This window comes from Ambystoma mexicanum, chromosome 7p (genome assembly GCF_040938575.1).
Source record: "Ambystoma mexicanum isolate Mex_15411 chromosome 7p, UKY_AmexF1_1, whole genome shotgun sequence".
NCBI lineage: Eukaryota > Metazoa > Chordata > Amphibia > Caudata > Ambystomatidae > Ambystoma > Ambystoma mexicanum.
The window spans coordinates 401,201,539-401,226,775 of record NC_090939.1 but is presented as its reverse complement, the minus strand read 5'-3'; the positions used below and the strand labels follow the sequence as shown (position 1 = coordinate 401,226,775).

At 42.6% G+C, this 25,237-nt stretch overlaps 2 protein-coding genes across 2 annotated transcripts in view; both read left to right on the top strand.

Moving 5' to 3' along the window:
* Positions 1–25,237, top strand: part of ROBO1 (roundabout guidance receptor 1) — a 2,404,538-nt gene that overhangs the window by 1,336,357 nt on the left and 1,042,944 nt on the right. The window lies entirely within an intron of this gene.
* LOC138526088 (uncharacterized) lies at positions 4,233–16,525 on the top strand. Its single transcript, XM_069636441.1, has 2 exons — positions 4,233–4,433; positions 14,048–16,525. The coding sequence occupies exon 2, from the start codon at positions 14,100–14,102 to the stop codon at positions 15,888–15,890; it is 1,791 nt and encodes a 596-aa protein (XP_069492542.1). The 5' UTR covers positions 4,233–4,433; positions 14,048–14,099; the 3' UTR covers positions 15,891–16,525.

The following is a 25,237-nucleotide window of genomic DNA, read 5'->3' as shown; positions in this document are numbered from 1 at the left end:
GGAATTGTACTTATCATCATATAGGTATTTACATCAAGGCCGACTAAGCCCAGGCCTAGGGTGGCAGATTTCCAGCAGAGCAGCATTTTATTTCAGTTTATTTTCAAGTTACTGGTTGTCATTTGTTTTTAAAATAAAACCAATTGTGTTTGTCTGATCCACTGTGAGTAATTTGGAGCTGTTAGCAGTCATTCTACCCTGACAACTAAATTATTTGATGGCCAAACTTGTATATTTGCTCGATATTTGTAAACTCTTTATTGTTACAGTGACATTGTTATGTATTTACTTATTATTTATTTTAAATGTATGCTTCCAATACATATGAATATCAATATCACATAACTTCAACGATTAGAATATTCAAATATGCATTATTAATATACTAAGTAATAGAAACTACCATAAAATCATCATAACCACCTTAAGCAAGCATAGTCCTATCGTATTAGTCGAAGTTACGTGTTATATCTATTGGAAATGTAATCAATTGACACACACAATACCAACAAGACAAATCCATCACAACACAACACAAAAAAAATATAATCACTCATGTAACTTTGTCATATTTTGATAATATCTGCATCTCCACTATGCAGTCTTCTGTAGAGGGTGTTTTCCTAGTTTTCCAAACTCTTATAATTAACTTCACAGCAACCACTAAAGCATTACCAACCCACCCACCATATTCTTTTGCAATTGAGCATCCCCCACTACGCATCAATAGGATCATATGCGCAGTTGACCTTTTGAGAGTAACATTTAAAACCATGTCTATTCTATCCAAAACCTCCTTCCAAAAAGAATGCACACGTGAACAACTCCAAAGTAAGTGTAACAGTGTTCCTGTGCTGTTACCACAGCCCCAACACACATCATTGTCTATCAGTTTAAGTTTAAACATTCTTGTTAGAGTCCAATAAAGTTGCCCAACAATGTTGTGTCTTATTAATCTCAAACATGTATGCATCTTTGCCCTTGGGCCAACTCTGAGTAATTCTTCCCATGCTTCCTCGGTTATTTCCAGGTTTATGTCATTTGACCAGGCTTCTCTCAATTGTATCCAGGATGCCACATGATCAGATTCCATAGGCATAACATTTATATAGGTTGACACCCCATGTTCCAACCCAACAAAAAGTTCATATATTTCTGGCCTATGTTCTAACTCTTTATCAAGCATATCAATTCTCTGGTTTAACAGAGACCGTAGCTCTGTATAACGACTCAGTTCTCTTCTTACCAGACTAAATCTACTTTGCAATTCTCCAAAATCCAGTACTCTACCTTCCTCTAGAATATCACTCACTCTCCGAATACCTCTTTTTATCCAACTATGCCAATGTAGACTTGTAGTTTGCGTTTGAAGTGCCGGATTATGCCAAATTGAAGCATCATAATTTAGCCACACAGGTTGATCATTCTCTTTGAACTATTACCAAGGCTTTCTTAGTTGCCACTATTGTTTGCAGTCTTATATTTTTCCCTGATAAAATTTCCATCCTGCATACATTTTCCAAAGCATAGGGTTTACAAACATCTCGTCCCAGTTATAACCAAATTGGACTCATTGTATCTTCATTATTAAAATAATGTGATGCTTTCTTCAGGAGGACACCTCTATAATATTTTAAAAGGTCTGTGTAGCCAAAAGAAACCTCCTGGACTTTATGTAATAAAATATTTCTTGGGATACGTGGATGCTTACCAGTCCACCACAGAAAGTTCTGGAAGACTTTATCAATTTTCAGCAAAATTTTCGTTGGGATTAGGAAAGAGAGTGATTGTACTACATATAGCACTTTTGTCAGTAGGACCATTTATATTGGATTTATCTTTGCCCACACTTCCAAAGTTAACCTTTCCATTTTTCTTATATTAGTTAGAGGTGTCTCTATTATTCTATCTACATTAAATTGAACCATTTTTTTAAGATCCCTAATAATATGTATCCCTAAGTACTTCACTCCAGTCAGAGACCATGTACAATTCCATGATGCCTGTTCGCCCTTATCACATGCAGACAAAAGAGGAAACATTTCTGTTTTAACCCAATTATTGTTATGCCCTGACAGTTTACCAACTTCTTCAAATATTGATTTCAGAATTGGGCCACACTCCAATGGGTTTGAAAGAAGTATCGTCGTATCATCTGCATACACCAATATTATCATTTCATTATCTCCTATTCAGATTCCATGTATTCTTCTACACGGTCTAATGTAAGCTGCCAGCGGTTCCAGGGCTAAGTTAAATAAAAATGGTGATAACGGACATCCGTGTCTTGTATCCGTTGATAATTCATAAGTGTGAAAATAGACCATTAACTTGTACTTTTGCTGAAACTTCCCAGTGTAAACAATTTACTGTCTTTATAAAAACCGGGCAAACCCCATTTTCTTTAATGTGTATTCCAAAAACCTCCAGTTCACTCTACCAAATGCCTTCTCTGCATCAAAAAAGGCTAGCACTGAATATGACACTTTATTATTTTGTATTCCGCATGCGTCCAAAATCATTCTGATGTTATCATAACCAAACCTACCTGATGAAAAACCAACTTGAGATTCATCAATCAAATTTCCCATGTATCCATTCAACCTATTAGCCCATAATTTAGAAAATATCTTTAAATCATATATTTTGTTTACATTTAAAAAAGGAAACACATACCAAACCCACCGTGCTTTAGGTATTTAGTAATTCAGTCATACAACTCTGACAGTCATAAATGACATATACAAAGCTTTTGGCCATTCTTACCTTCACAAAATGCTCTTTAAATAGCCAAAACCTCATTGGTTTTATTGGTGCCACTTCACATGTTTGTTGGGATTCTTTCTAACCAATACACACATACACTGTGTTAAGTAATCACTTTTATAGTCAAATGCACAACATTCATTTTTAAACCACTGCAAAAATTAGGGTTTTCCCATTAGAAAAGTAATGGTGAATCAAGAAACCTGTGAAAGGATTCCAGAAGCCTTAGAAGGGTAAGAGAAAAAAACGTTGCCAAAGGTACACACTGTTTCACAGCTGAAAATGTGTCCCGTAGAGATATTGATTCAGCCATCTTTACAGAAGCTGCTCAGTGCTGGGCAGGCAAATGGCATCCCTGCTGGGGTTATCAAATGTCTTTGATGACATTCTGCTACATGATCAGTATTACCACGGGAACCAACTGCAAAGTATGTCACACAATACAAAACTGTGAGGTTTATAAATCATCTTTACACTAATGTTCCTATGTATTGTACAGTCCAGCCAAATCTAAGGAGTTAACAAACATTTTAAATTACCGTAAATGCAAGCCTGCAAGACCCATAGTGTAAACCACACCCAAAAAGGTAATGTTGTGCTGGAACGCTCAATCCATTGCTCAGTTTTACTCTTTGAGTTTGGGGTATTTTGAACAATTGCACAAACAGCAATGATGTAAACAGTACGTACCACTACATGTGTTATAGAAGGAGCCTGCATTATGCAGCCAAAAGGAATGTTGTTGCTTCCCACACATGAATGTTCAGTGGCACAGCTAAAGATTCAAAGAACCTTCTCCAACTGTCTTTAGTCCACTGAACTGTTTATACTGTAAGGATATTTGGCATGTTACAGCACTACTGCACAAGTAGCATTACAGCACTACTGCACAAGTAGCATTTTTTTTTTGCAGCACCACCACAAGGGTGCGGTGCATTGCTATATGGGTTAGCAGATTAACAAGGAAAGACAGGCTATTCAGTCAAAAAACGATTTTAATATATAAGATGCAAAGCTATTTTTACAGTTAAAAGCACACGTGTTCATTTAAAAATGCACACTATTTTTCACCTGAAATGCCTATATTGCTAGAGACACATTTGAAAATTAACAGCTAACATATTAACAATTAACCTGACTAATAAAACCTTATTTTAATATAACCCAATAATAAAATGTGTTCTCTACTGCAGAATTAGGCATACTTTGAAAACCATTTAAATGAGTGTGCAGATTTTTCTCTTCTCTGCCTGATTATCCGTGTTGTTGTGCACAGTAACGGCAGGAAGGAGGAAGTCAGATTTGCAACAATTGCAAATGTATAAGCGAAGCTATTGTTGAAAAGTAGGAGGATGAGAGATGATGGATTTCATTGGAACACGTCATAAAGAGGGCTGAGAGGAAAGTTTTAGTGGGCAGTAGCAGGGAAAAAGACAGGCAGACATCTTTCTGCACTACTGGGGAGAAGACCTGGCTGTGGGGGTGTCCTGCTGCAGTCGAGACTGGGGAAAGCTGAAAGAATTACATTTCCACTGGCAGAGGCTGTCCTATCTGAAAAAGCTGAGAATTCCAGGCAATGACCCCGGCTTGAGAAGGCAAGCGTCCCTTTTCGTTGGAGTTAAGCCAAGAGAGCCACATTCACAGAGAGAATCCTCTAAACAGATAAGGTAATTACCTAACTGGGGGAGCTGTGTGTGTGCACGAAAGTATGCAGTCAGTGTAGAAAAATGAAAGTCCCGTGCGTGTCTTAATCAAGTGCTAATGTTGCAATTTAAGTTCTGTTCTCCGCCACTATAATTGCAGTGTGTCATTGAAAATGCTTTGATTGTTCCCTTTTATTGCTGTAAAGAATGAGATTATGTCTAAATGCAAATTTTATAATACAGAAAATATTTGAAAACAGACGGGTGGTTTATTTTCTATTTACCATTACAATGCCAATGATGTGGGGAGATTTTTAAACAGTGCAATGGTCATTTTAAGACAGATGTGTGTATGTCAGAATCAGTATGAATAATTGTGAGTGACTGTAGTATAACTTGTTGGAGGTACATGAGCCAACGGGAAGAGAGACTCTCTGAACATAGCTCCCTACCGTATATAAGGTAGTGGAAATTACCACAAGACTACCACATATAGCTCTCTGTCGTAAATAAGTCAGTGAGTTTGCCCATGGTGGCGCACCAACACTATCCCTGGAAATTGTGGTTTCCCTAGAATGCAGGTCTGAGGTCTCTCTAGTGATCACACGAAAAATCTAAGCGAAGATAAGGGATTCTGGACATTGGGGCCACAAATAAAACAAGGGAATTATGCTCACCAAAATACCACCAACCACGTATACCAAATATGCAGGTCTGGGTGCTGAAATAATGCATGTCCATTGTATTATTGTTGCACATGGCCAAATCTGAATACAAAGAGTGATTATTGCTAAGTTATTTCTCAGCGGTAATAAAATACCGTCAGGCCCCAAATCTCCACAAAATACCCTACATATTTATGGTGCGTTGCAGGCCGGGAAAGTGATCATAGAGTACCTACTGGGCGTGGCAAGCGTGTCTCACACTGCCATTTGCACATTAAAGGGAACCCATTTTATAATAGCAGTGTGCCACTAAAAACGAATTTCAGAATGTCACAAAGGGAAACCACATTCTCAGATCTAGTGCAATATTTAGAGGCAAAGTTATTTGCACATGGGAATTGGTCTTCGAACAGTACCTTAGAATGGAGTAACCGCATTCAGGGTGAGGTGCAGAAAGAAAAACTAGACAATATTTTTGCAGAAGGCAGCATAATTCAGGTCTGCCTTACGAGATTATTGAATGCAGCCGATAAAAGTGCAGAGAAAGACTGTTTAATACGTCTATGCGGCAAAATATGGTTTATTTTAAACAAGTCACTGCGAATGCAAGAGAATGATACTCAGCTAATTAACAGGTTAAAGACTGAAATAGATGGGGCAAGTAAAAATCAGGAAATGTTGAGAGCAGAATTGGATGTATGCCAAAAAGACATGCAATTAAAATGCAGAGACTTTGATACTCAGTTATCCAAAAGCAAGAAACAATTTGAAGATAGTGAGCAAGAATTGACACACTTAAAAGCCTTAGTGGATCACATTAGGCAGGATAAAGATGAGGTTGTTTCAGAAATGCAGATTTTACAAAAAGAACATTGTGAAAAAGAAGGTGATCTCCAGAGTGTAGAACAAGAAATGATTAAAATGATTCAAGAAAGAGACAAAAGAAATAAAGAGTTCAATGAATGCCAAATTCAAATGTGTGACATGCAGGAGGCAATTAATAAAATGAGTGATGAAAATAATTATTTGCATGATGAAGCCAACAGACTCCTTAAAAAGTGTAAGGACTTAGAACAGCAAATGTGCATTCCCAGGTCACAGGAGAGGCGGCAGGGTACCACATTCAATGGAGTGGAGGTGAATTCTAGCTCTGCCCAAAGAGCTAGTGCCCCAGTGACTGGGCCGGTGACTGAACTTGGTTGCAGCGCCCTTGGGGGATTTGATACTCCCATTGGGGGCAGCCACCAATCTCATACACCTGAAAACAGGATTGAATCACAAAATAGTGCAATTCCATGCATTGCAACAAGTAGCCCCATAAAAATAATGAAATCCATTAAAGCCCTGATCAAACCATTTAAAAAGGGAGGTGAATGCTGCATTGAGGATCACTTAGAAGCGGTGCATGACATTTTTAAAGCGCTCCAGATACCTAAGGAACAGTACAGACAATATTTTCATTTAACTTTAGATGCCCCGACGGCCAGCATCATAAGGGGATTAAATGAACAGCAGAATATGACATGGCTGGAGTTTGAAAAAGAAATTAGGCGTCATTTTTCTCCTTTTCAGTCATTGCAAGAGGCAAAGAAAGTTGCGTACACTATTACTGCTGGACCTAATACATCACCTCGCCAATTTTTACAAGACTTAAAAAGAGCATTCTCTCGCTTTGATGTATCTTTTGACTCAAATTCCAATGAGTTTAAAACCGCATACTTCTATGGGCTACAGAAAGACATCATATCCCAATTGGTCCGTGAATTTGACCGTGACAAGTCCCTTGAATGGATTGTACATCAAAGCACCAAGCTATATGAGGTACTCTATTGTCAGGGTAGAGAAAGTGATAAAATGAAAGATACTAGGCCTAAATCTAAAGAACCCTCAGCCACAGTAATGGAAATCAGGTCAGCCAAAATGTCCCTTGAGTCTGCTCAAAGCCAAGGTAAAAATAATGTGACACCTGAACAAAGGGGTAATCAACAAAGATCGCCATTGCCTGTACCAATGTTCCAATCACATGATCCTAGTAATAGAGAGAGCTACATCAGCCCTAGATATTTAGGAGATAGACCCCGGGTAAGATACCGGTCTGATATGGCAGGTATGAACAATAACCAGAGACAAAATCAAGATCAAAGAAATGATGGTCCCTACCAGTCATTGGGGACACAGAGCAGATTTGATCCCAGCACCATGATATATGGTAATCAGGATAGGCCCCGATATGTGGATCGATTTACTGATAATGGAAATCAATATAGGGGCCAGTACCCACAATCTGAGAGACAGGACATGAGGCAAAACGTGAACTACAGTCCACGCCAGTACAATGATTCCCCACCAGGGGACTATAATCAAAGGATGGGTGCAAACCGCTCCCCTCCACAAATGAATCAAGAATTCAGAAACCATCCCAACCGGTATCAATCACCTGAGAGGTATCAGAATAGATCCAATCAGGGGGAAAACAACCAATATCGACCTAGGCCACAGAAAGAGGATCCTAGAGAGGTGGAAAGGTTCCAATGCCTTGAGGCCCAAGTGAAAATGTTAGCTGAGCAAATAGGAAAGCTCTATACAGCGCAAAAACAACCTTCCAAAGAGGGGGCTGATGGCCATAGCAATGACCGGGGGGCTTCCGAAAAGTGACTAAGTACTCATGATAACTGCAGTGCCAAAATGACAGATTGCTCTGATATAACTTTGCATAACGACTCTGAGATGACTAATGGATTAAAAATGAAAGTACCAGTAAATGAAATTGTGACAGAAAGTGCAAATACTTCTAAAAAAGAGGTACGGTTTAACTTAGAGCTAAATAAAACAGTAAAGATTTGCACAAATGAAAAAGAAACATTAGGAATTCCAAAAGAACAAAGGGACAGATTTAAGAAAAATGACTCATGCATGGGGAATACCAGTGAACAGGGAGTAAATGGGGATGCCATAGCTCCTTCCCTGGGCAAGCAAAACAATTACCAAACACAGACAGAAAAAGGAAATACTCACAAGGAGGGTACAAGTCAATCACCTGAAAAATTCTTTGAGCCACATATTTTTGAAGAGACTGAAAGGGCTGGTATTACACTAAATGATCACAAATGCACAGAATTAAAAAATGACAAATTGCTGAATGATGTTGTGACACATGTTCAGTTGGAAGGTTGTAATGTGGTCTCTGATGTTACCCAGATGGATGGGCGAACGGTGGCCACACTCCAAAAAACCTCTGAACATGGAGAAATGAATAAAATATCTCGCACAGAAATGGGTAAAAAGGAGGGAAAAATGTCTTTTCATTTACCAATGTGCTTAGCCAAAAGTGAAAAAGGCCTGAGAAAGGTGAGCCCTGAAATCAGTAAGAATTCACATTTCTTATGTGTATTAGAGGAAGTTGAGGACAGATATTATGCACCCATCACTGTAGAAGAAAAATGCCACACCTTTGCTATGATTGACACTGGCGCACAGGCCACAATTATGTCCAAGGAGCTGGTAAAGAGTATTAATGAAGGGAGGCCTCCACAGAGTCAGATCACAGTGAAGGCAAATCAAGGCCCAGTGCATAACTTTAATGGGGAGGAGGTGCCCATCATAGGTGTAACTGAGGTTGACATAAAAATAGGAAAGCACAGAATGAAACAAGAGGTATTGATCACATCTATTTGTGAAATTCCATTTCTGATGGGGACAGATTGCCTGAAAAGATTGTCTCCTCTCATAGATGGGGTGAATGGAGTGCTGTGGTCCTTAACCAAAAAACCATTGAGGCCTAAGAAACTAAAATCACAAAACAGCAATATAAAAGAATGTCACACCGTTGCCAAAACAAAGGATGCTGTGGAGGTATATCTACAGAATAGCTGCATACCTAGTGTCACTGTTATATTAAGGTGTCAAGACAAAGATCAGAGCGACAATGAAAAACTACCTGTACAAATATACTTGGACCCAAGGAAAGATTGGCAGACTGCCATAGACGAACACACATTACGTTTCTATTTAAAAGAGAATACATGCAAACAGAATATTGTTCCTAAAACAGATTCAGAAAAACACATTACCACTCTGGCAGAGATACACATGGAAGATGAGCAACCATGGGTTCACGCTGGTATAAATGATTATCTTAAAACAATAAAAGCCACTTTAGCGCTTGAACATGAAAGGAGTTTCATTAATGAGAAATTGTTGCAAAAAATTATGGAGAGGGAAGAAATCCCGAAATTTAGGATTAAAAACCAATATGTTTCTGGGTTGGACAGTCCAAACTTTGAAAACCGAATTACAGGCAGATGCATGCTTAAAATTAGCATTGGGCAGAAAGCAATTTACCATAATGTATGGATAGTGAGTGGAGCACAAAATGAATTTTACATGGGCAATGACATCATGCACAGAATGTGTATGGTGTTAGATTTCCTTAATCAAAAAATATGGTCGCGCCTAGGTGGGCCGGCGCCTGAATTTGAAGACAAAAGAAGGGCTTATCATTGTGCACAACTAGTTCCTTATGCAGTCGAATTACAGATGAGGAAAAATACTATTATTCCTGCATTTACAAAACAGTTTGCAATAACACTGAAATGCAAAAATGGACAGCAGATGAAAGGCTCTGATGCATTTGTATGCCTGAATGAATCCATAAAACAGCAAGGCCTGGATTATGAATACATTCCATTGGTAGACATTGGTGAGGGATCTGTAAAAATCATGGTGAATAATAAAGGTTGTCAGGATATTCATTTAGAGGAAAACTCCCCATTAGGAATGGCCATACAAAAATCACATTATACGGCAGATTTAAATAACATGGTGATTGGGAATATTCCTGAAAAATATGTAGATGCCAAGGGCGAGTTGCCAGAACACCTGGACTCTCAGCCCAAAGGAATGTTTAAAATTCATTCTGTGTATCCTTATGATTCAAATGAGACAGTGTGCTGCCATCAAGAGGATTGCATAATATTTAATTTAAATGAAAATGAAACAGGAAATCAGCCCATTGAAGTGGAAGCTGATATGCCAAAATATTTGAAAGTGGCAGCTCTACAAAAAGACACAGCCACACAGTTAGAGGAAAGCGCTGAGATTCCTTTACCAGAAGAGTTTCCAGAATTTTCCAGAATGGTAGAAGAGCAGATCTCCTTAGCGGATGCATGTAACAGCGATGAGGATCGACGCACTCTGAGGGAAATATTTATGGAGTTCAAGGATGTATTTGCAAAAGATGCTTATGATTGTGGTTTAACTGATTTACATGTGGCCACACTACCAGAAGGTTGTAGCAGAAATCCAGTGTTTGTACGCCAGTATAGACTACCGCTGGCATGTTTAGAATCATTGGCAGAGATTATTAAAAATTTGGAATCACGGGGAATAATTAGGCCCATTCATAGCACATCCAATACGCCTATTTTAGGTGTGTTAAAGCCAAATGGTCAATGGCGGCTGTGTGCAGACTTAAGAGAGTTAAATAAAAGAGTACCAGTATCTAGATGGCCACTACCATTCATTGATCAGGGCCTAGCTCAGATACATGGTTCAAATGTATTTACCACGTTAGATCTCACATCTGGATATTGGTGTGTGCCATTGGCAGAGGAGATACAACACCTATTTTCCTTTACATTTGACAGGACTCAATATGCCTGGCTTAGAGCTCCGTTCGGGTACATCAATAGTGGGAGTGAATTTGGCATATTTTTGAGAAAGGCCATGCCGGATGCAGCGGAAAGAGGGACAATAGTTTATGTGGATGATGTCTTGATAAAAAATGAAAACCTTAAAAGCCATTTTGATGAAATAAGACATGTGCTTGGCCAATTGCAGAAAGCAGGCGCCAAAGTATCTTTGCAAAAAGCACAATGGTGCAAGAAAAAAGTGAACTTTCTAGGGCATGAAGTGACTGAACATGGGCTAAATCCACAAAGGAAGAAAATAGAGGCCATACAAAGATTAAAAGATCCTAAAAATGTGAAAGGAGTAAAAAGTTTATTAGGGATGACAGGCTATAACAGAAAGTTCATTGAGAATTATGCAGAAATCACTCAACCATTGACTAAACTGCTTAAACTAAATACTCCCTGGAGATGGGAAAGAGAGCAATCTGATGCAGTGGCTAGATTGAAGGAATGTCTTGTAAAGGCACCATGTTTAGCATACCCCATAAAGGATAGGGATTTCTTTATAGAAATAGGCTTTTCTGAACATTGTATGTCAGCAGTGTTATCACAAAAACACGATTTGAATCACAAAACCATTGCATATGCAAGTAAGGCATTTTCCCAAGTTGAAATGAAATTTAATGAATGTGAGAAGGCCCTATTAACCACTGTGTGGGCGCTACAACATTTTCGCCCCATTGTTCAGGGAGAAAAGGTGATTATTGAAACAAATCATCAACCTTTGCAATTTTTAGAAAGTAAAAGAATTAGATCAGGCAATCTAGCGCAATCCAGAATCACTTCATGGACGCTGGCATTACAAGGTTTTCCCGTAGAAGTAAGATATGGACAAAATAAAAAGAGCCCAATTGCTCAAGGGTTAGCTGACTTACATGACTGTGCAGCTGAACAAATAACAAATGAAATGGATGTGGAAGCTAGTTTACAGGAATTTGAACAATCACCACACAAAGCTTTTGATGAAAAAACATGCAAGGATTTGCCAACTGTATACGTGGATGGTTGTGCTTTTCACATCGAAAATGACAGTAATAAACAATTAGTGGCAGGAATAGGAAATGTCTGGTTGAAATGTGAAGGCGTTCCTAGTATAGGGATGAGGATTGGAGATAGGAGCAGTCAGGTGGCGGAATTGGCAGCCATCTATAAAGCAATTGCTACTGCAGTTGATAAAAAGTTCAGTGAAATTGTCCTGGTGACTGATTCTGACTATGCACGGAATAGCTTTGTGGAGTATTTGCCTGGTTGGAAAGCAAGAGGCATGGTTACATACAACAAAAAGCCACTTAAACATGGAAAAATGATACAAGCCATAGACAAATTGGTGTCAGAAAATAATTTAACAATATACTGGAGAAAAATTCGTGGGCATTTAAAAACACCAGGAGAGGATAAGGAGGGAAATGATAAGGCAGACCATCTGGCTAAGATTGGGGCTGTGATGGGAGAATTGCTACCTATTGATTATTTAATGGGTGAAATACAAATTGATGCAGTCACACGGTCTAAAGCACCAAAGGAGGTAGATCAACCGGTGGTGCAGTGGAGTCATGACACGCCAGACCAAGATTTGATTGAGGCACAAAAGAATGATCAAATTTTGGGAATCTATTATAATCATTTGATGGATCCTGAACAAAATCCTTTAACAGAAAATGATTGTATGGGAAAAGAAGAGTTGAGGGTGTTATTAAAGAACAAAACACGAATTAGATTACAGGATGGACTCATGATTAGAGAGTCCATAACAGGGCAAATACAGTGGGTAGTACCCCTTTCATTCAGAGGACTAATGCTACACCATGCACATGATGCCATAACTGCAGGCCATAGAGGTTCACAAAAGACATTAGAAATACTAAAAGATTATGCTTACTGGCCACATATGTCCCAAGATGTGGAATTATATACTAGAGGATGTCTAGTATGCGCCCAATTTAAACCTGCTTCACCAATGCATAGAGCACCATTGATGAAAAGAGGCCTAACTCTCCCATGGTCAGATTTGCAAATAGACTATGTAGGTCCTTTAAAAAGGTCGAGCAGGGGACACCGCTATATTTTGAGTGTGGTATGTTTGATGTCAAAATGGATTGAGTGCATTCCCGCACCAGATTGTAGTGCGCAAACAGCAGCCACATTGCTGGTGAACCATGTGTTCTCAAGGTTTGGGTTGCCACAAAGAATTGAGTCAGACAGAGGAAGTCATTTCACAAGTACTCTAATGAGTAAGGTATGGCAAATACTAGGTGTGAAAAGGAAACTACATATCGCATATCGGGCGGCGTCTTCAGGTACAGTTGAAAGAAGCAATAGGTCTGTTGTGGACATTTTAAAGAAATTTGTGGCAGAAGCAGGTTCCAGCTGGGATTTGCGTTTACCATTGGTTTTGATGGCAATCAGGTCGACTCCTGCCAAAGCAACAGGTGTTAGCCCCCATGAGGTCTTAACAGGTAGGAAAATGGTGTTACCACAACACCTACTATACAGAACACATGAGCAAACTCTAGTGAGTGCATCCACAGTTCATGAATATATTGATGAAATGAGGAGGCATTTGCAACATGCATTTGCTTTTGTGCAGAGAAATCTGGAAAGAGCTGCTGACAGTGCTAAGTCATATTATGACAAAAAGACATCAGTAAAGGAATACAATGTAGGGGATCAGGTGTACAAGTTTCATTTTGGGAAAAGTAAACAGAAAAATTCTAAATTTCTGGCAGCCTGGCAGGGGCCATTCCGAATTATAGATAAAGTCTCTCCTGTAGTGTATAAAATTTTGAAAAATGAAGGTGAAACAGCAATAGAGCAGTTTGTCCATGTAAATCAAATCAAACCATGCCATCCCAGACATGAGATCAGGCAGCTTGAGCATGTGGAAACGGATAGAGTCCCTTGAGAAAATAAATGGGTGTAATCAGGAGGCAGTGACAAAGAAGTTAAAAAAAAAAAAAAAGTTGATTGTTATGATGGCACATAAACACTGTAATATATGTGAAAATATATAATATAAATAAATAAATAAATAAATATATAATATAAATAAATAAATAAATAAATGCACATATAACGGAAGCTCGTGGTTGGTGTACAGAGAGAAAGTGTATTAAATATTGAATGCTGTTTTATATGTGTTTGTTTTCTTTTAACTTGTGTTTAATTTCAGAAAAAAGAAAAAAAAAAACGAAGTATTTTTACCAAGCATGTTTTATTTTTGGCAAAAGGATGAAGTTAGTATTGTGCTATGTACTTAATCTGTTTATTTTCTATTTTGATTTAGACGATTAACATTATTTGATCGGAGGTTCCGGGACCAGAGGCCACGGGAGACGATGGAGTACTGGAGACCGCGAGGACGGATTCCGGGAAAGCCCCAAAGAGGGGTGAAGACCAAGGCTACAAAGCGATCAGCATTGAAGATGATACCGATGACATGTTTAACAATAGTGATATTTGGAGGGATCTTCAAGAATTCAGAAGCACAGGTTGTCATTGAACCTGGACCAGCATCTGGTATCGCGGTAGAAGAAGCACCAGGATTCATCATGAGTGATAGAAGGATGATTTTCCAAAATATCTACATACCATTGGATCCTGAGATTTTGATTGAAAAACATTTGAACAATACCGGAATTAAGATTGAACAGACTAAAGAGTGGCTGGAAATAAGAAAAGAGGACGCTAAGCAGTCAATAAGAGATATATTAATGCAATTGGAAAAAACATTCGTGAATTCAGCAGACATTAAGAAGAAGAGAGGAAAGAGAGGTGCGGTGATGCTCGCGATATCAATGGTAATGTCTATAATTGGGGCAATAATAGGTACTACAATATCAACAGCCAATTCTATTTCGGTAGGAACACTGAGTACTAAAGCACAACAACTGAGTATTGACCTAGAAATAATACAAAAGACATTAGATGGAATTAGAGGGGGACTGGATGAACAAGTAAGATTCATAAATGAAACTGCAATCATTCTAAATGAACAAGCGGATGTGATGCAACGGGCGACTAAAATAATACTTAAGCATGACAGAACTTTAAATGAAATATTGAACATAATGAGTCCTGTTGATAGACTATTAACGAATTATATGAGAGAAGTTCAAACTGCAGTTTCACAATTGATTCAAGGACATATTCCCTTGTATTTTGTTTCGCAGGATATCATTCGGCAAATGATAGAAAGATTGACCAGGAGGGAAATTGACCTTATACAGATAAGAATTGCATTCGAAATGGGGAATGCAATGCCGTTATATGTGGACTTGGAAAGACTAGAGATCGGATTTTTGCTATGCATCCCATTTGTAGCCCCTGAACTTATTTATCAAACGAAGTGGGTACACAACGTGGGATTTTGGCAAGAGGACAAATTCATTAAGATTAAGACTCCAGAAGTGGTGGCATTTCAGTCATGGGAACCTGAAGTTTATTTAATACCAAACCTGGAAACATGTGTAACATTTAAAGAACAAAATTATATGTGTCCAGGTAAACCGTTTGTTCCTGATGCCACAGATGCTATTTGTGGATTGAAATCTGACCCAAGTATATCAGAGGGATGTGAAGTGATTATTAGTAATATGGGGAGTGAAGAAATGGCACAGGCTAAGATGGTCAGAGGTAAATGGTTGGTCAGTACCTGTTTAAAGAACATGACGGTAGTACATTTAAACCATGGAACATACGTGGTTAAACAGGTAAAATATAATGTTTTTTATTTACAGGTTCCAAAGGATGCAATTGTGTCAATTGGGGGATTAACATTGTTCCATGTAACAAATGATGTTTGGGAAAGCCAAGTGGAAAATATCGATTTTTTTCAAAGGGATACTTTTCCAATAGATCCAGATGTGGAATATTTATTGAATCACAAAGAAAGACATGTTATGAAAATGAATTTGCGAAAAAACAATATTACAATTAGTAATCTGGGCATAATAGAAGTGGAAAGATTTAATTGGGGAACCTGGGGGGAACGCTCAATAGTGGGTTTGGCTATCTTGGTGCTAATCATGGGTGGATGGTTGATTGTGCTATCAGTAAAAATGAAAATGTTACTGATTTTGCTGACTACGTCAGGAAGAGAAAGATATCCCAATACACATGCATTTTAAGAGAAAAAGAAAGAACAAGTTGTTTTTAGAGATTGGCTTGGATTATAGCCAAGTTCTAAAAAACAAAAGGAGGGTATATGTAAGGATATTTGGCATGTTACAGCACTACTGCACAAGTAGCATTACAGCACTACTGCACAAGTAGCATTTTTTTTTTGCAGCACCACCACAAGGGTGCGGTGCATTGCTATATGGGTTAGCAGATTAACAAGGAAAGACAGGCTATTCAGTCAAAAAACGATTTTAATATATAAGATGCAAAGCTATTTTTACAGTTAAAAGCACACGTGTTCATTTAAAAATGCACACTATTTTTCACCTGAAATGCCTATATTGCTAGAGACACATTTGAAAATTAACAGCTAACATATTAACAATTAACCTGACTAATAAAACCTTATTTTAATATAACCCAATAATAAAATGTGTTCTCTACTGCAGAATTAGGCATACTTTGAAAACCATTTAAATGAGTGTGCAGATTTTTCTCTTCTCTGCCTGATTATCCGTGTTGTTGTGCACAGTAACGGCAGGAAGGAGGAAGTCAGATTTGCAACAATTGCAAATGTATAAGCGAAGCTATTGTTGAAAAGTAGGAGGATGAGAGATGATGGATTTCATTGGAACACGTCATAAAGAGGGCTGAGAGGAAAGTTTTAGTGGGCAGTAGCAGGGAAAAAGACAGGCAGACATCTTTCTGCACTACTGGGGAGAAGACCTGGCTGTGGGGGTGTCCTGCTGCAGTCGAGACTGGGGAAAGCTGAAAGAATTACATTTCCACTGGCAGAGGCTGTCCTATCTGAAAAAGCTGAGAATTCCAGGCAATGACCCCGGCTTGAGAAGGCAAGCGTCCCTTTTCGTTGGAGTTAAGCCAAGAGAGCCACATTCACAGAGAGAATCCTCTAAACAGATAAGGTAATTACCTAACTGGGGGAGCTGTGTGTGTGCACGAAAGTATGCAGTCAGTGTAGAAAAATGAAAGTCCCGTGCGTGTCTTAATCAAGTGCTAATGTTGCAATTTAAGTTCTGTTCTCCGCCACTATAATTGCAGTGTGTCATTGAAAATGCTTTGATTGTTCCCTTTTATTGCTGTAAAGAATGAGATTATGTCTAAATGCAAATTTTATAATACAGAAAATATTTGAAAACAGACGGGTGGTTTATTTTCTATTTACCATTACAATGCCAATGATGTGGGGAGATTTTTAAACAGTGCAATGGTCATTTTAAGACAGATGTGTGTATGTCAGAATCAGTATGAATAATTGTGAGTGACTGTAGTATAACTTGTTGGAGGTACATGAGCCAACGGGAAGAGAGACTCTCTGAACATAGCTCCCTACCGTATATAAGGTAGTGGAAATTACCACAAGACTACCACATATAGCTCTCTGTCGTAAATAAGTCAGTGAGTTTGCCCATGGTGGCGCACCAACACTATCCCTGGAAATTGTGGTTTCCCTAGAATGCAGGTCTGAGGTCTCTCTAGTGATCACACGAAAAATCTAAGCGAAGATAAGGGATTCTGGACATTGGGGCCACAAATAAAACAAGGGAATTATGCTCACCAAAATACCACCAACCACGTATACCAAATATGCAGGTCTGGGTGCTGAAATAATGCATGTCCATTGTATTATTGTTGCACATGGCCAAATCTGAATACAAAGAGTGATTATTGCTAAGTTATTTCTCAGCGGTAATAAAATACCGTCAGGCCCCAAATCTCCACAAAATACCCTACAATACCCAGGCAGAGTTTACAAATTTCATTTGTGATTTTGCCATATTTGAATGGCGTTCCATCCCAAGGGATTGGAGGTACATTGGCTGCAGACGGTAACTTGCCTTATTTCCATTTTTCCCCCTGCTAAAATCAGAGCTGTTACCAGGAGAAGGGGATTGAGCTCATTTAATTCAACAATTTTATAAGATGTGCCTGTACCACTTGCATATATTTCATATGTAAACTCTACCATTTGACAAGACCGGATGTAGACATTTAGTTATGTTGCATTCATATTACAGAACAGTTTAGGTGCTTCTCATAGAGTGACAACAGGCAATTTGTGAAAGAAAACAGATTTTAGCATGAAACCAAAATTCCTCATTCCAACCTTCTTTCATTTGTGTCCAGTTGGCAGACAGATGATGTTCTTATCAATTCCTCTAAAAGATTGTTTTTGTACTTAACAAAAGTAGACAATTAGTCATAACAATTACACCTAGTGCACTTAACTGTAGAACACACTTGCCTTCTCCAAATCTTGGGCAGCAGACAACTGAAAACACACTTTCAACTAACATAACATAGAAGGTGACAGGCTTGAATTAATAGAGATTAATCAATATGTTTCTAATCCCTGCTACCTGAAACACATCCTTATAATGTTATGGAGTCAAAAGGCGGGACAAAATAGGGGTGAAGGAGAATAGTTTGGAAAACGCAAAAATGTTGGTTGTCGGGGCAGAATCTGGTGAAGGCGCAGAGTCTGGCAGCGGTGGAGTAAAGTTTGAGGAGGAGCGTGCACTTATTTGGGTCGTGGGCAGCAGAAAGGCTAAATACGCCACTGCATACTACAACAATTTGAGATCTAACAAACTAAGGGTCCTTTCAAACTTTAGATGTGGAGAAACTGCAGGTGCTGGTCAGAAGATAATGATTAAATCAATATAAGACAAACACATGGCCTTTGTTGTCAACTGTCTTTTGAATAACAGGTAGTGCCTTATAATGCACCTTTTTCTCAATAAATGACCAGCTTTTACTACCTAGCACAAGATAATTCTGGCCACATCTTTGTATGCCTTGTGCACACTAAGATGGAAAATGTGTTTTTCCGATAGTTGGGTCAGTGCATACTGCTGAAGGCAACAATGATAACATGTTTAATGATATTTCATGTCTGATTCTTCTGGCTTTAAAGGGCTGTAATAAAATGTGTTATAAACCAACATAATTGTACTAAGTGTATCCACCACAGATGAATGACTGGCTAAGTAGGCACTGTCAGAATTCAAGCCTGTGACCGATGGCTGAGCAGCCTGTATGAAGAAAGTGCAGACGTCACCACACTCACATCTCAGCTTATGTGAGCACTTTATAATGTTCTAGTTGGGAGGTGAAAAATGCTTGCACAGCATTTGATCTCTGGCACAGCGAAGGCAAATTAGCAATATTCTAAGACCTTTAAATGGTAGAAGCATGGTTCCAAGATGTATAAATTGTGCTGGATAATGGACAGATTGCTGCTCAACCACATGAGCTGGTACCAGATAATTTCCACACACAGTTAGAAATGAGGGATCCAAAAGCCTGCAGCTATAAGTAGAACGGGAAAAGGCTCATTGAATAAACGTGTTGCCCTTCATAATCACTGAGAAGGTTTCACAAAGACTCGAAACAGAGATAAAGTTTGACCATGGCCCTAAGTACAGTATGACAACATGTATGGAAGAAGTGTGTGATCAAAAGAGGCCAACAACCCCAGAATGATAAAGATTCCGACCCCACATAGATCCACCGTTCCAAACACTTTATCACGGAAGGCCACCAGAATAGTGTATTCACATCTATCTGGTCAGAAGTTTGGTAAAACACATGACATACAATGAATAGTTGTAATTTAGTAGTGGCAGCCTATTCCAATCATCGATTGTGCCAATTGCATATGCAAGAACAAAGGAATGCTTTGCTTGTAAGCATGATCATGCCCATCTAGTCAGCACAATGTCCTTAGTCCCAGCGTATAACTGAGGAGTTAAGGGCTTTCTTCTGACATGGTGCCAATCAGGACATTGCACTTTCAAATTCCTACTGGCCCATCTCAGCCCTTTCTCTTCCCGAGGTTGATATATTTAAAACATGTAATTGGGTAACATGTGTAATTACAGTGATAAAACTCCTATTATTATTATTATTATTATTATTATTATTATTATTATTATTATTATTATTATTATTATTATTATTATTATTATTAATTTACAACAATCCTTTGGATTTGGGGGAGATGTGGCTGGAGGTTAAGGGACATGGAGGGTGAAAGAGGCCAAGAAGAAAAACAAAAGGGATGGGGACAGATCTTTATTTTCAAAGCACTAAAAGAAAGGATATTTACAGCAACTTGCAGATGCTGTTCTCTAAACATTGAATCAGTCTAACTGGAATGAAGAGAAATGTTAGGAAAGATTTAATGTTTTACTGCTTTACTTCCATAGACATCTATGGAACCCACAATGTGTTGATAATGTTTTGATCCAGTTATGATTTTAGAGGTAAGCAAAGACTCTTTGGGGGTAATTCATAGAATTCAGCGCACAAGTGGCGCACGCGGCTGGCGCACAGTGTGCGCGTGCGAATCCCTGCGCCAGCCGCGTGCGCTGAAATCCATTTCCGCGCACAGCGTATTCATGGATTCCAGCCACCAAAACCAGCCGTGGCGCACAGTGGCGCAGCGACCCTGCAGCAGCGCCAGTTACGCCCCCAAGAATGCCTCCCGCGCAGGGAAAAGCCATCAACATACCCAATCCAGCACAAAGGGCTGCGCTAACCCTGTACCAGCACAGCAAGCGGGCTACGTGTATCACTGGGGTGCGCGGGAAGTACCTCACGCGATTGGCCCCGTGCGAGCAGGGTACGCGTATTTCAGGGGTGCGCGGGAAGTTCCACACGCGATTCCATCAGGGTACGTGTATTTCGGGGTGCGCGTGAAGTTCCACACGCGATATCAGCAGGGTACGTGTATTTCAGGGTGCAGGGGAAGTACCACACGCGAATGGCCTGGGCGCGTGTATTTCAGGGGTGCGCGGGAAGTTCCACACACGAATGGCCTGGGCACGTGTATTTGAGGGGTGCGCGGGAAGTTCCACACGCGATTGGCCTGGGCGCGTTTATTTCAGGGGTGCGCGGGAAGTTCCACACGCGAATAGCCTGGGCGCGTGTGTTCCAGGGGTGCGTGGGAAGTTTTACACGCGATTTCAGCAGGGTACGTGTATTTCAGGGGTGCGCGGGAAGTTCCACACGCGAATAGCCTGGGCGCGTGTATTTCAGGGGTGCGCGGGAAGTTCCACACGCGAATAGCCTGGGCGCGTGTGTTCCAGGGGTGCGTGGGAAGTTTTACACGCGATTTAAGTAGGGTACGTGTATTTCAGGGGTGCGCGGGAAGTTCCACACGCGAATAGCCTGGGCGCGTGTATTTCAGGGGTGCGCGGGAAGTTCCACACGCGAATAGCCTGGGCGCGTGTATTTCAGGGGTGCGCGGGAAGTTCCACACGTGAATAGCCTGGGCGGGTGTATTTCAGGGGTGCGCGGGAAGTTCCACACACGAATAGCCTGGGCGTGTGTATTTCAGGGGTGCGCGGGAAGTTCCATACGCGAATAGCCTGGGCGCATGTATTTCAGGGGTGCGCGGGAAGTTTTACACGCGATTTCAGCAGGGTATGTGTATTTCAGGGGTGCCGGGGAGTCCTACATGTGATTTGACAGTGTGGGTCCTCCCAGGTGTTCCCTGTACACCCTCCACGGCCCCTGCAGGCAGCCCACACCACAGGGGACTACCCTGCATCCCTGGTCATGTCCCGCAGGCAGCCCACCCAACATGGGCATGCCCCCCAGCAAAGGCACATGTCTCCTTGAACTAATGAACACCAACTCATGTCCCCCACCACCCCCACCCCCCAGCACTGTGGTGCACCTGCCAGCAGGCCCCCACCCATGTCCAACTCATGTCCCCCACCACCCCCACCCCCCAGCACTGTGGGGCACCTGCCAGCAGGCCCCCACCCATGTCCAACTCATGTCCCCCACCACCCCCAGCCCCCAGCACTGTGGGGCACCTGCCAGCAGGCCCCCACCCATGTCCAACTCATGTCCCCCACCACCCCCACCCCCCAGCACTGTGGGGCACCTGCCAGCAGGCCCCCACCCATGTCCAACTCATGTCCCCCACCACTCCCACCCCCCAGCACTGTGGGGCACCTGCCAGCAGGCCCCCACCCATGTCCAACTCATGTCCCCCACCACCCCCACCCCCCAGCATTGCGGGGCACCCTCCACCAGGCCCTCGCCCATGTCCCATCCATGCCCCCCTGCACCTGCGTCCCAACAATCCCCAATCATGTCCGTAATGGCCATCCTCCCCTGCCAAAAGGCCCAACCATCACATCCACCCACATATCAAAGGCAATTACATGTTACACACCCAATGTAAATAATGCAAATGAACACATGTCTATCACACACAATGGCTGCAAGTGAATGTTAAAACACCCAACATGACATGCATGAAAGTAATGAGATGATACGACACATTGAAGGATGAAAATAAAAATGTATTGAAAATCTAGAACTATTTACAAGACAATCCCGGGTCCATGAGCCCAACCAAATGAAACCTAACTATGTCAACTAACTAAAAACTGAACTATATACAAAAAAGTGGCGCATTGTCCAATCGCAACCAAATAAAAAAAAAATAATTTAAAGGAAACCTACCACTAACTATATAACTATATACAAAGGCAGCGGGCTAGTCCGACGGCTCACTGGTTGTTGTCATGGGCCAGGGCATCATCGAACTCCCGTTCAATGGCTTGGAGGCGGGCATGTTCCCTGGCCCCGAGGTCCCGCAGGGATAATGCAGTGTCCAGCTCCAACTCCCTGCGAAGACCCTCGAGGCACTCAGCCCGCCTCAGCGCCCTCCGCATGGAGTCCTCCGCCCTGACCATTGTGAGCCGTTCCTCCTCTGCCCGCTGCCGCTCCGCACCTATCTGCTGGCACAAACGCTCCCACACGGAAGCCACTCCCATTCCAGGGTTCTCCTGCTCTCCGGCCGATGCCTGCACCCCTGATGTTGATGGCCCCGAGCCATGATGCCTCCCACGTTGAGCCTGCTGCTGCCTCCGACGCAACTGCCTGTGCCAGCACGACGGCATCCAGGCTGATGGAACCCACCGACGCCGTCATGCACGTGCCCTGCCCGGTGATGCCGTCACATCCTCCATCTGCTGGGGTCCAGTTGCTGGTGTGTCCACCCCTGCTGGACCTCTGACTCCCGACTGTGGCAGGGATGGGATCCCCACCGAGCTGGCTGCATTGGTCAGGGCAGGTCCACAGGGGGCCCTGGTGGCATCTGGGCCGGAAGACGGCAAGGAGAACGACTGGCGTATAGTCTCCACAGAGGAGGAGAGGGCCGCCAGATTGGCCGACACATGCAGGAAACCCCCCAACATGGACTATCCCAATAGGGCCACGTCGGCACGGTGCTCTTCGTGATGACGTGCATGCTCCTCCTGGGAAGCACGCACGGCATCACGAATCACAGCCGTGCACATCGCGACCCCAATCAGGACCTTCTCCATACGGCCAGGGGTCCCCTCGTCCGCAGGTGGAGGGGAGTCAGATGACATGGACATCCCCTCTACCTGCGGACGGGCCTGGGACGGGGCATCCCTGCTGGTGCATGGTGGTGCACCCACAGGGTCAGGGACAGCGACATGCACAGGCCCCTCCACGGTGATCTGTGCTGCCTCCTGCCCCTGCCCCTGGACTGCACCACTTGCACCAGCAGGGATGCCCCCACCAGGCCCCATGTGCGCCTCAGTGGCGGCCTCCTCCTCCTCTGTGGAAACCACCAACCTGGATGGCTCCTCACCGTCTTCCGCCGTAGCAGGCCCCTGTGGGGGCTCACCCACCCCTTCCGCTGCAGCCGTGGGGGCATCCCCGCCACCTTGCTCCACAGCGCCGTCTCCGCCCTCTTCTTCACTAGCCGCTGCGTAGAGGGAGACATAGAACACAAGCATCAGGGTACTCTACAATGGTCCCCTAGACAGGAAGCAATAGCAGATGAGTGCCACTGTCAAAGTACACTCCCATCATGTCCCTCCACAACACATGTGTCAGTCCAGGCAAAACACACACAGTGACAGACATGGTGCATGCCATGGACATTTCCATACATGTCCAGTGGACTCTCGAAACATACAATGTAATGGTACTCACATGCATCATGGGTCATGCCTATCACATGCACACACTTCACCTCAGTCACTTCCATCTGGCCCCGTACACCCCAATCACAGTGGATACAAGGATGACTGGGCTGCATCAGTGTATCTGTACATTGTCACAGACATGTGTCATGCATCCATGGCATTCGCAAGTCACAGACACGCAAGTCAGGCACACAGACATGGATACCATATATGTACCTGGCATCAGCACCCATCCCTCACCCCCACCCATGTCCAGGAACAGAGACTGCCATGCTCTCATGTGTACAATCTGCATAGGGCTCCCCATGTCGCATTTAAACACATGCAACGACCGTGCGGTTCACACATTGCTGATCGCACATGCATTACCATGATGTCCCTGCACACATACATGCGTACATGGCCTATGTCACACATACCGGCAAGTATCAGACAACCAGCACACTGCAACATGCCCTGTCTCACACAGCAATGCTTGGCCACTTACCGCTCAACTCCAGACGGGTCTCCCTCTCAAGGACCTGGGCGTGGAGCGCTGGGTGTACGCGTTCCTGGACCCTCATCTGGATGGAACTCATGTGGCCCCGGCCCCCCTTCATGAGGCGCCGGGCCTTTATGAGGGTCCTGGACCTCAGGTCTTCCCAGCGCTTCTTGACCTTCTGGATGGTGCGGGTTGCCACCCCCTCCGCATTGATGGCAACCACACAGTCGGCCCAGATCCTCTCCCGTCCTTCCTTGTTGGCGCGGGACGATCCGAAGAGGGCATCATACTGCCCCAGGACTTGCTCCACCAGGACACCAACTTCGGTGGCAGTGAAGCTGGTGCCCCTCTGGCCAGGGGTTGCCACTGGTGCCAGATGTTGATGTGCCCGACATGGCAACCCCAGGGGCAGGATTGGGTGGGCAACTCGGTCCTGGGGCTGGGCTGTGGAGCGATGTTATCGAGTCGGGAGTCTTCTGTTCCAGCAGGGGTGGACACAGCAACTGGACACCTGCAGATGGCTGATGTGCAGGCACCAAATGGCAGGGCACGGTGGCAGCAGGCAGGCAGGCAGGCAGCAGCAGATGGCACGTGGGAGGCTGCTCGGGGCACTGGGGGGCAGTAATTCGGCCTTCTGGGCAGTAGCGTGGTCTTCCGTGTATTTTCACGTGGCCAGCTTGATACGGAGTGATTTGGCACGTGAAAATCCTGCACGTCAGCGTGAAAATCGAGGAAAGGCCCTTAGCGCGTAAGCGCGTCAGCACGCGTACGCGATTTCATTGGACCAAAGGCCCTTACAGCGTAAGCGCGTCTGTGACGTTTTGCGTACGGGCGTTGCCCTGGCAGGGCTTGGAGATCCCGCGTGCCTTTA

What these genes read in the sequence shown, in the direction of transcription:
- LOC138526088 (XM_069636441.1), top strand. Translation starts at nt 14,100, where the DNA reads ATGGAGTACTGGAGACCGCGAGGACGGATTCCGGGAAAGCCCCAAAGA.